Source organism: Tauraco erythrolophus, chromosome 2 (genome assembly GCF_009769465.1).
Source record: "Tauraco erythrolophus isolate bTauEry1 chromosome 2, bTauEry1.pri, whole genome shotgun sequence".
NCBI lineage: Eukaryota > Metazoa > Chordata > Aves > Musophagiformes > Musophagidae > Tauraco > Tauraco erythrolophus.
This window is the reverse complement of record NC_141466.1, coordinates 126,882,982-126,895,355: the sequence shown is the minus strand read 5'-3', so window position 1 is coordinate 126,895,355 and position 12,374 is coordinate 126,882,982. Positions and strand designations below refer to the sequence as shown.

At 40.5% G+C, this 12,374-nt stretch overlaps 1 protein-coding gene across 1 annotated transcript in view; it reads left to right on the top strand.

Moving 5' to 3' along the window:
• Positions 1-3,292, top strand: part of SNAP25 (synaptosome associated protein 25) — a 28,542-nt gene extending 25,250 nt beyond the window's left edge. The window contains 1 exon segment of the mRNA XM_086626523.1: positions 3,224-3,292. Coding sequence (XP_086482649.1) covers positions 3,224-3,292 — 69 coding nt within the window.
• Positions 3,293-12,374: the final 9,082 nt, after the last annotated feature.

Here is a 12,374-nt window from a genome sequence, read left to right as displayed (position 1 = left end):
TGCTGACCTTAAGTGATAGAGCTTGTGCTCTTGAGCTTCTTACACGTGCAAGCCTTCTCACACGAGCAGGATGCCCATGCCTATTTTTCATATAAATTAACTACATCAGAACCTAGTGAAAAAATTAAAGAAAATACTGAGGAATTCATTCAAATAGCTTTCCTTATTGGAGTTTGATTCCCGAAAGAACTGGATGAAATATATGTTGTCTTAAAGGTGGGAAGTTTGTTTCTGACAGAGAGACAGCCACATAACACAGTAGAGCATAAGGCTTTGCATCGGTCAAAAGTTTTGTTTTATAAAGCTACCTCTATTAGTCTGACTGTATTGTATTACTGTGATGCTGTTCTGCAGCATTTCATATTTTGGGGAAAAATGGAGCAGGAGCATGAGGAGGGGAGGATTTGCTGTTGCTATTAATACGAAAAGCACTAGAAAGCAACACATCTATCTACATGGAGAGAAGGGACTGGAAGACTGTACATCCTACCTCATGACTACCTTTAAATAAGAAGCCTAGGACGTACATTATTTTCTCAGAACGAGGACAAGGACATGCACTAGTACATGTTACCAGCTACCCTATACGTGACGTAACGCAGTGGCAGGAGACATGCCCCATGGATGTAAACCAGCTGCGTCCTATCCGTGCCTGCGGGATACCTTCACAAACGGCAGCAAGCCGAAAAGGCACTGTTCTCCTGTTGGTTCAGGCTTGCAAATATCTGGATTTTGAGAACACTGATCAGGTCCTTTGTGCTAATGAAGCACGTGGTCCGAATCTCTAGGTAGTACATGCTGAGAGCAGCTGGCTAACTGAGGGACTGGCCTTCCACATCTATGCAGTCTTCTTACAGAGTTAGACATTTCATACAGCAATAGAAAAATAACATTGCAAGCTACCGCGATTCATTAAATCCAGCCTCACAGGCAGGCCTCGTCAAGCAGAGCCCTTGGCTAAAGAACAGAGTGACACATTTCTGAAAGATGGACTTGCAGGGTACACGGAGGAGTCGTCTTGAAAGCAGCACAAAACAACAGTCTTCAGCCTTCGTGAAAATCTGCCAGATTTCTAAGAGAAAGGACACACAGTAATGAGGTACTAGAAAAAGAAACACACTGTATTAGGAAAACCCTCTATAAAAGACAGAAGTGATGGTTAGCCAGATACTACTGAAATCACAAATGCACAGACATCCATTTTGCAATGAAATAGGGCAATAGACCATCATCCCTAGCTGGCGGTGGGCATGCAGCGTTGCTGGAGTTGTTTTCTTTTCCCGACCAGCTGGAGCAGTGTGCTTTTGATCTGCATCACAAAGCTAACCCAAATGCTCCTAAAGCATTGCCGTTAAACTGGATGTGTGCATTCAAACCAGAGCAATCTCATGATGCGGAGAAGTAATCTGATCTATCCACAGTAATGAGGATAGCGATGAACAAAAGGCTTTATTCTTCCCTCAGATCAGAGAGAAATGGACAAAACCGAAAACGATGATGTGATGAGTAGGTCAAATGGCCCAGACCTCATCACTAGAAGACCCTGGCCCTAAATTCTTCCATAAATAGGAGGCTGGGAGGAAAGTAGAAAAGGCTCAAAGCATTTTGCCTTGACCAAGATGGGAAGGTCTGGGCAATGAGTCCCACTGACTTTGATGCAACATCCTCCACCAGAGTTAGATCTTAGTATTCCTATTTGGGAACATTATGTTACATCAATATTCAATCAATATTTATGTATTTCATGACAAACTTAACTGCTTCCAAAATGATTAACTTATTTTTAGGTAGTCTTTTGGCAAAAGCACACAAAACTACACTGTGGTAGACAAGGTCAAACTTGTGGCTGAAATAAAGGAGCGTGGCTTATAACGAGTAGCTACACTGATTTACGCTCGTTGAGGATCTGGCACATGCTACTGTGCTAAAAATACAGATCTGCGTAGCATTTGCCAAAACAATTATGGAGAAAAGCCCAAGATATTTAAGAATGATTTATTGCACATCAGTATAACCATTTTTAAAGGATTTTTAAATGTGTGTGGGAAAGTTACTTCACCGTTCTGTCTTTGCAAATCGGAGATTTAAAATAAATCTGTACGATTTGGATACACCCCAGAGATGTAGGAACAATCATCAAAGCTAACAAAACGCAGCCATCAAACCTCAAAAAAGAGTTTGCTACTTGAGTTCTTTCTTTTAAAGCAGTAACACAATCCTCACCTTTCCCACAGGTCTGATTTCAAAAATTGAAAACATTTTCTGTCTAGTCCCTCTGCTAGCATAAGTCGGCATAGCAACATGGGCTGGAATGGCGCTTCGCCAGTTTTTGTCAGCTAAAACAATGTCTTTAATCTCCAAACCCAACTTCTGCAGAGCTACAGAAAGCCACGGTTAAGCGTCTTCCCACTCACAGAGAACTCCTAAACCTCCCTAGTGGTGCCATTTTAATAACAGCAATTTGTAAGTGTGGCAAGTGTTAACCCATGGAAGACAGTAAAGCTAATGGTTCAGCCTACACTGGACTAAATTCCAGTTTGATTGCTTCAACTAATGGTTGAATCTCTGCCTTTTCTTAATTCCTGTTTATGCTGCTGCCCAAAGAGAGAGGTCACCCTGTCTTGCAACTACACTGATGAACTTTGGTGAGAGAAGGGAATAATGGCATCACTCCTGTTTCCTTCCTTTCACATGTAGAGCCAAGAGATCCAAACTGATGTATTTTCAAAGAAATTTGTCTTTCCCAGCATTCCCTACATCAGATGATCTAGCTTCCCAGCTCTAGCAATTCTCCAGTACACTGACCAAAATTTTAGTTTTGACTGCATGCCTGGTGATCTAAATTAGGACAGAGCCCAGGTCCGCTGGTGAAATCCACGTGCACATCACCAGTTCTCATCCTGCCATCCGTTACCATCAACACCGCTACCACTGTCAATAGCACCAGCTACGTATCTGGCATGGCATTTACAAGAGTCCAGTGAAGCTGAATACAAACCTAAAGCTCTACTCGAAGGCTACCTGAAGTGTCACAAAACCAGCAAATCTGTAATTTCCTTTTGGGCCCCTGATACCACTATAAAAAACAGGTCTCCAGTATTTTCGAGCTGCTTTTTTTTTTTTTCCCCTTACCTAGCCAAAGCTAGAGAAGTGTCTACTGAGCATTACAAATGTTCTCTTTCTGCCTCATATTCATCTGTTTCTTTCCTTTGTGTTTCCCTAGGCTGATTCCAACAAAACCAGGATTGATGAAGCCAACCAGCGTGCAACAAAGATGCTGGGCAGCGGTTAAATGCAGTCAAGTGCATTTCCTTTCACCACTGTCCCCCAGGGCAGCACCTTCATGCTTTTATCATGGTATTTACCTACTAGGTTTGCACACATGCACATATCGGCCCCATTGTAAATGTTGTCCTGTGTAGTTTGTCAGCTTTCCAAAAATGATACTTGTAATTATTTTTTTTCTAGATATCTTTCTTTCCAAAGGTTGTACATAGTGCTGATTTGATGGCTATAGCTCACTATAATGTTTTTCAGGATTTTTCCTTTCCTTCTTTCTGTTTTGGGTTCCTTTCCTTTTTTTCCCCCTCTTTGTTTTTTCTTTTTTTTTTTTTTTTTTTTTAAATGATGTTTGCTGAATGACAACACTGTTGGAATGCTAAACGTGCTGTTAACCTTTAAATATACAGTATTGTTCTTGTAAAACTGTGACATTCCACAGAGCTACTGCCATGCTCTTGTCTTTGGGTATCATGATGTTTAAGCACTTAAACCTGCTGTCCTCGGTTCTTCATTGCCATTATCTGTTGTTATGATTTCATGATTAGACAATGTGGAATTATATTACTATAACAAGCATTGCACTAAAAAGTGATGTGATTTATGCATTTATGCATGAGGAATAAATAGACTTTTAGACTCCTACTTAAACAAGACTTTTCCCATGGCAGTAGCACACCAACGATGACAACAAAAGCATGCTCAGTATTCGGACTCTTTTGGGACTATGTTATACCAGCAAGTTTGCAGTCGTGCCACTTTTTTCTTGTTGATATATATATAGTTATTAATCATGATCATTTTTTTTAATTATGAAAAAAAAAGAGGGATTTGGCACTCACCATTTAGCCATTGCCAGCAAAATAAAAGCTTGGCTGAAAATATGTCAAAGACAAAAAGAAACAAGTGTAATATATTGGGTTTGTCTGCTGCTTTTGAAGACTATCTTTTGGAGGAAACGACTACCATATGAAATGGTGCAAAGAAATGTAATTTTTATAAGGCTCTCTCTTACTAGTAGCTATCCCCATGTGGTTTGTTATCGGTACAGTTCTCTGTTGCTTACCTAGAGCTATGCACACCAAATCGCTGAGATGTTTAGTAGCTGACAATTAAAAAATAATAAAAAACCTAAATGAATGAACTCTAGATAAACTGTGAGATAAATATAATTTACAGCATGTAATATGAAATTCCTTATGTCTCCTGTCAGTTTGTGAAGTGATTGACATTTTGTAGCTAGTTTAAAAATTATTAAAAATTATAGATCTCAGAATCCATGCTTGCTTTATCCATTTGTCGCCCTACGTGTCAGTGACAACTAGTTATTTGCCACTTTCCTGGGAAAAGGAGAAGTGCAAAGAAGCCTAAAGAGTCTTTACAAACTGATTCTGTATTACACGTGGGAAGCTAAAGAATTCTGTTTGCAATACTGTATAAAAGCAACTACTCTAAAAATAGCATTTTACACTCAGCGCGCTCCAAGTGAATATTATTTTAAATAACCTGGCTTGGGTTGTGAAGCATTGAATCAAAATATATTCTCTTGTTCAAGGGAAAGAAAAAATGAAATAAATGCTATGGTACAGAAGGACACAGTTCTTTAGTCAATAAAATCTGTTCCTTTAGTGGATCTAGCCACACACTAACACACCTCTTTTCAGGGAATACTTTGAACTAGAGAGTTTGTATAGTCTGCTAAGAACAATTTTCTCAAATGACTAACAACAACTACAGTTTACTGCCAGTTGAAAGTGTTATCGTATTTTTCCAGGGTTTTTTTTTCCCCTATACAGACAAATTATAAACAACTCTGCATGAGTGACAGCTCACTTGTGTGTCTCATATGGCCCTAAGTCAAAATACACAAAGAACATAAATACTCGCATAATTAAAATCTCATGATAATGCAGACAAGCTATATTTTCTTCAGCAGCTTTTTATTTTTAGTATCTGTTAAAAATTCATTTATGCAAATATTTTCTCCCCTTACTTCAAACCAAAGAGTGAACTTCAAGCAAACGTTTTTAATCTGCTGGCCATTTCCAGTCCTGTTCGTTCAGAGATTCTGGTATTTGCGACAGCACTATCGTTCTGCAATGTCACAGCCTACTGAAGGAGGGCAATAAGCGTACTGGAAAATGCATTGGGACATACAAACACAGGGAGATTTGAGAAGGGTCAGAAAAATATAAGAAACTAATATTAATGGAGGTACCATTCTTATCTGTTTGACAAGAATGCACCTTATCTGAAGATGATCACACTTCCAAAAGTCAAAAGCTGATCAAAACTATAAGCCGTTGCTTGTGAAGGAAGTCACTATGTTTTGACATCTGTTTTTGTCTTGAACCAAGATCAAAAACCAAACTATTGGAAATTTTTGCCAAATGGAAAGTTTAAAGGATAGAAATATTGAAATGTTTCATTGTGTTTGTCTTTGTATCCTCCTCGGCTGTATGTAGGGTCTCTTAGGAGCTGGCTGAAAATTACTTCGGAAAATAGGTTTAATACATTGCAATTCTCTGATGTCTTTGGAAATAGACTTTTCTAGGAAAAATTATTCTTGAAATAATTCAAAGAAAGGCTCAATGTCATGCAGTTTGTTATTAGAACAATCCACTTTGGCTCGTTAAGTTTTGTGCACACCAAATCCCTGATGTAGCAGATGACTCAATAGGGAAAAAAAAAAAAAAAAAAAAAAAGACGTTTTAACCAGAACATTGCCTCAAATGTGGCATTTCCTTTCTTTCCTCCTCTGGCCAGCCCCAGTTTGCCAAGATATGCTGCCGGCTTTTCCCGAGGGTGAACAAGTGCAGTGCACAGTTACCAGTTACCTGCTTGAGGGCAAGGCTCGCTAGATGGAAAGGGACACAGCAAGGAGCTGGAATTGCAACTCCTAGAAGATAAAATGGTCCCACTGACCATGGAAACAAAAACCACCCAGGTATTGCTGAAGGCAAAGCCTTCTCTTCCTGGTAAGAAATTTCCCTTTGACCATGTTATATTTTCCAAACAGTAATTGGTCTTTGTCCAGTGCCATCTGGAAATCCAGGTTTGAGAGAGAGAAAAAAAAAATAAAAGTGTTTGAAGACACAAAGCTTCATGAAACATCACTTATTTCCAGACTTTCAAAGCAATTTCACCAACAGTTTGTGTGTAAGATAGAAAAATCCTCGTGTTGGTTTGAAGTGGTCATAGGGAAAAGGTGTTTTCATATTCTCGAGTGCTAAAGGTGAATGAACTACTCAGCTGGATTATTTAAAATTTTGCTTAAAAACTGAAGTCCAAGTAAAAGACAAATTTTTATGGAGCTCTACAAATCCACAGTTAATTACTTCTTTCATACCATGCATTCTCTTCCTTTCCTAGTCTAGGCTGGAAATGGAAATATGAAAATAATCCCAAGGAAGGATATCCGAATGTTATCCCTCAACAGAACAAAATTCATTAATGCAATACCTCATGCAAAAAAAAAAAAAAAAAAAAAAAAATCACCTGCATTAAATACCTGGCCTGATTTCAGCAGTAAGAAATTAAGAGAGAAAACTGGAAAAGCTGAGTAAAATCAAGGTGGCTTATCTGAAACAAACCTTAAAACTTTTAGGATGTTGATAATTCCCAAGTTTAGCATAAACATGCAGCTGCTAAACACAAGATAGACTGTTACAGTTTTCCAGATTAACAAATGCAAGAAAAGAATCTACAGATCATACACAGCACATGGTGGTTTGATAGAGCACATCTTACGAAAAGCAGATGGACTTAACGGAAAGGTACAGAGTAAAAAATAATTGATTAATATTCCTTGAAGATTTGGTGGTATTACTGTATGCAACAGAAAATGATAACTCTAAATAAGTGATGAGTATTCTACATACGTTTTTTAAGAAATGTAAATTTTATTAGCTTACACAGGTTGAATATGTTGCATCCTTCATTTCTGAAGAAAACTAAACAAGTCAGAGTTTGCATGGCAAATTGTAAAGCAGCCCCTTAGAGAGATGCCTGTGCCACATGACACACTTATTATAAATATACTTTAAATCCTCTGGAAATATGGATTACAATTACTCTCCAAAATATTCTGTGTGCCACACTAGTAATTGATAAACTCCATAGGCTTCGGATCTGGACCTGTATCTGGAGAGACCGCTCAAGGCTTCTGAGGGATCTAGAGGCAGACAAATCAACTCCTGCACTTGCTTTCCTCCCTCATTCTTCTACTGTGTGTACATATGCACGTATAAATCTTTTATTTTAAAGGTATTGAAGAGATGAGCACTTAGTAATAAGGAAAATTATGTGTGTCAGAGACAGCTTAAGTACATGCACCGCCGCCGTGTGCGCCTGTGGGCGTAGCTGCGCAGGATGTGACTGCTGTCTTCTGAGCCATTTTGTTGCCTTTCTAGAGAGAGATGGGGATGGCTTGTTTGCAAGTTGGTAGAACGTAAACAGAGTATTTTTAAACGTGCAAACAGCTACAAGAAATGCAGACAAAGGAGATAAACCCTGCTGAGAAGTTAGGGTGTTGGGCTGGTTCGATGGGGGTGAGGAAGGCAAGTTGTGGCTGATTTATTTTGCAAAGCACTTGCCAAATAGTATTGGATCCTCTCTGTAACAGCATTCAGAGAGATTATGTTTGTGTTGGGAAACACCAAGCAGTTTTAATGTTCAGTTTGAATGTTATTTTTTAATTTAAAATCCCCAAAACAACAACAACAACAACAAAACAACAAACAAACCCCCCAAAACCTCAAAAATGAAAATAAATCACTATGTGAGACAATGCCGATTCCCACACATTCAGGATCTATTCCAAGATCGCTATTGCCCATGCAAAAACTACAAATAATGGGCTAAAAATTTGGTCCAGCAATGGGTAGCAGACGGAGGGGGGACTCATTTGCCTGGTAGGCTTCACAGCTGCTTGCCGAAAGTGAAGAGTGGCAAGCAGGGTGTCAGGGTTCAGTTACTGCCTTGGTTCACACAGTGCTGTGGGGATCTTTTGCTGATAAGTCCCAGCCTTGGACTGTCTTCTCTCCCCACCTGCCAGGTCACTGATCCTACTCCAGCGCACTCTGCACCTCTGTCCCTTTCTCCCCTGGTTTCTCAGCTCTTCTCTCTTCCTCTTACATCTGCTGGTATCTACCCAATTGTTTGTTGTTTTACCTTTTTCTGTGCTGAGTTAGCCTGCCTTCAGTCCTGTCCTTCATTTCACTTGCTTCACATCCCTCCACCTGCATGTTTTTCACCCCTGGGCTTTCAGCCAGGCTCTCTCCTCCACAACTTCAGCAGGAGAAGCATCGAAGACACAAACAGCCTCCTACTTTCCGCTCCACAGCTGAGCATTGTGCCAGTGTCACCCAGAGGGACACCTGCAATAAAGTCTTGCTCAACCCTGACAGTCCCAGAAGGCAGCATATGCATCCCAGGGGAATTCTTCAGATAGCCTATCCAAAAGGATCTAAAAAGCTTCCATAGATTGATGCAAACAAAGCTGTTTGGACAGCTGAGGATAGACAGGCAAGCACTGGGTAGGTATTTCACAGGGATAACAGAGACCCTCCAAGCCTGCTAAATGTTATGTCTCTGGTTCACAGCACTAGTGGGTAGTAGGGCTTCAAGACAGCTGGAGGCTCTTTTGTAACACGGGCAAAAAAACTCTTCTTCCCTCTTCCCCAAATTTCATTCATTAAAACCATCAAGATTTCAGTTTTGTTTGTTTTTTACTGAAGCTTTCAAAACCTGCACTTTTAAAAAGCAGATAGAGGAAATAGATTTCCCTCAACCCATCTGGGATAAATATCCAGTACTGGGTTATTTCATCCAAAATCCATACCAGCTCAAATTGGCACAAGAAAGCTAAAATTAAGTACTGTATTGGAAATGGTATTGTAAACTTCGCTACAGGCAGTTGTCGTGGGTTAGGCTGAACCCCCCCACACACAGCCAGTCACTCACCCTCCCTCACCCCCAGGAATGAGGGAGAGAATTAAAGGAGAAACGGGAAACCCGTGGGTTGAGATAAGAACAATTTAATACAGATGATTTAATACACAGTGTAGGTGCTCATCACCCCCTCGTATGCGAAGCCCGTCTCGTCCCGAAGCTGCAATCCCGGATGAATGCGAGGCCCCGAAATAGAGAGGGGCAGAGAGAGAGAGATAGTACTCCGAGAGTGGGAGTACTGAGAGAGAGAGAAAAAAAGGCAATAGAGCAAAAGCGCAGCAAGCGCAAAAGAGCAGAAGCGGTGAAAGAGCCAAAGCGCAAAAGCCCTTCTTCCCGGCTGACCCTCACTTATATACTGGGCATGATGCTGCATGATATGGAATACTAATTGGCCAGTTTGGCCCTCAATCTTAAGTTCCACCACAAATCACAAGGGGAATCGTGTCCCCCTTGTCCTAGCTATGCTCCTCCCTTATCCCGCCGTGCTTCTGCACTCCGGCACACTGAAAAGTCCTTGGAGTCTCTAACATCAACTTGCTATCAGCATTCTTCTCAGAGCGAGCCTCTGAGTAAAACCAAAACACGGAGCTCTTCTAGCTGCTAAAAAGAAGAGATAACTGTCCCAGCTAAAACCAGGACAGCAGTCCTAAGTTAATTTGCAAAGTGTTAACTTAAATAGAGGCAGCTGTAAGTTCCACTTACAGCACAGTAGGTTTTCCATCTAAATTCTGATCAAAAGTTCATTAAAAGGAACAAAATGGTTCTTTTCAACATTTGTGGGGGGTTGATTAGACGTCCAGAGCATGAATATGCATAAATCTCACTGCACTAAGGGTATTCTTGGGTATGAAAACCAACAGTATGCAAACACGAGCAAAATCTATTTTAAAAACCAGACCTATTTGGACTTTACTGTACAGTACTCTTAGACTTCACTATATCAACGATAATAAATCCAGCTGATGACAGTATTTTACCAATTACTTCTGATGCTCTGCAGAACCCCTAAAAGTCTAGAATCAGTTTATAAACTCCATGAAAACACATGCTGAAAAGTTAATTTTGAAGGAACAGCAGCTATAATTCTGACATTCAGCCTTAAGTCCTTATCTTAAAACATATTTTCAGTGTCCACTGCACATTTCTGCTTCTTGGATTAAATTAGAATACAAGGGGAAACTAACCAGAAACATAAAATTTAATGAACTGCTGCTCCTTTCGGGCGATCCTTACAGCCTTACCCTCAGAAGTCAACCCAGATTCACTGACTCTTGCTGAGTCTTAAGGTGAATTAGAAAGAAAGCCTATCTGCCCTCAAACTAAAGCATAATTAGGTTTTAAAGCCCTAAACACACACATCAGAAGCACTGGTAAGTCAGACAGCTGGGGAAGGGGAAAGGGCAGAGGCCAGAGGAGGGTGCAGAGGACAAGAAACCAAAGCTGAAAACGAGCACAGTAAAACACAGGCTGCGAAGCAGAGCAGCTGCGGTGGACGTGAGGACACAGCGGGAACTCAAGGCAAAGCCCTGTGACAGCGTTCTGCTCCGCAGTGACCTGATTTAGACACAAAAGTGAGCAGTCGGTAAGGGCTTGAGAGTAGAGACCACTGTACACATGGACAGTCACTTGAGTAAGCTCAGGGGCTCAGTCTCTACTAAATTGGAAACCTATAGACTGCATGTTACTATATTTTGAAATTACTCCAGAATCATTCTGATCATGCTTAATAGTAAAAGTTAAACCAAGAAAAGTGATCCAGGGGAGGGAGAATGCTCTACCAAAGTATCTCGGTAACTTATTCAAAATATTTGCTTCTAATTCCCTTTAAAATGTTTCTGTTTAAAGCCAATCAGGAGAACTAACCAACCTTAACACGAGTCGGTAGCAGTGTATTGCAGGAAAGGGTCTGACTTGTTACGCATTAGGTGCCAGCCAGATGTTCTTCCTGCCCATCAAACCCTCTGCACCAACAGCACTTGTGTCACAGCAGCACCTCGAGGCTCTTCCTGAGGTCAGTGGCCCTTTCATCCAGGCACGCACAGCCCGTCGCTGCCCCAACAAGCTTACAGCCTGAGCAGACAAGTTGGGCAAAGATCCTAGTTATAGAAAAGGAACTGTGTGTAGGCAGTTTGCTCGAAAGCCAAAATCCATATGTTGGAGGGAGAAACTGAACCGGCACAGGGCTATCTTCTTTTCTTTCAGTCATCTCTACCAATAAAGGTTCATTTTGGTCGAGTCTGGCTGGCAAATGTGTTGACAGTACAGAAGTCGGAGCGAAGGCAGTTCTTTTTTTCATGGCTATCTAGAGACTCTGCAACGACACAAGTCATCCTACACTAATCGAAATCCACCTGCCATTCATGGTCCAACACGTAGAGTGTGTTTCTGCAGAGTTTTAAAGCTGAGAATGGCTGCTGAGACTTGAGCTCATCATTAAAGGAGTAACATACATAAAAAATATCGTTGCTATATATCAGCATTGATTTTCACTCCTTACTTAACTGTCCAAACCAACTAAGTACATTACTAGTCATTTAGAGTTCCGGTCTAACAAAATACTAAGGAAAACTGAGAAACAATGAGTGGGGTTGCAGTCAGCACAGAGATCTTTACCTCTTGCTGGATCCTGTTCAGTACTGCCTGGAAATGCTCAGTTCAATAGGTCTTTCCCAACACAAACTTCTGAAGCTCTGAATACCATGAGGGGTAGGAAACATTTTAACATAATTTCGAAATTATTTCCATAAATCCTTTGAAATACAGAAAATCTTTTGAATGTAAAGAAAGTGTAAGATGAGGGTGATAGGGCCAGAGATTTTATGATTTTTATGAAATCATGACAGAATGCTAAGCAGAACATTTGTTCTCCTTTATTTCCCGAGTCTTCTGACAGTGACTGCTAGCCAAGTATTCAATCCTGAGCCAGCACGGCAAACCAGCTAGTTTCAATATTAAGTCTGAAATTGGATTCCTCAGTCCTATTTTATTTAAATGGGAACTAGGACACACAACTTCAGTCAGTGAAGTGACACAGGCAACTATAAAATTAATCTAAAAAACAGAGAAGGTGTAGGTCTGTACCAGCTCTGTAACATACGCACCTCCTCAAACAAAAAAACTGTCACTGTGCTGTGAAAATCCTC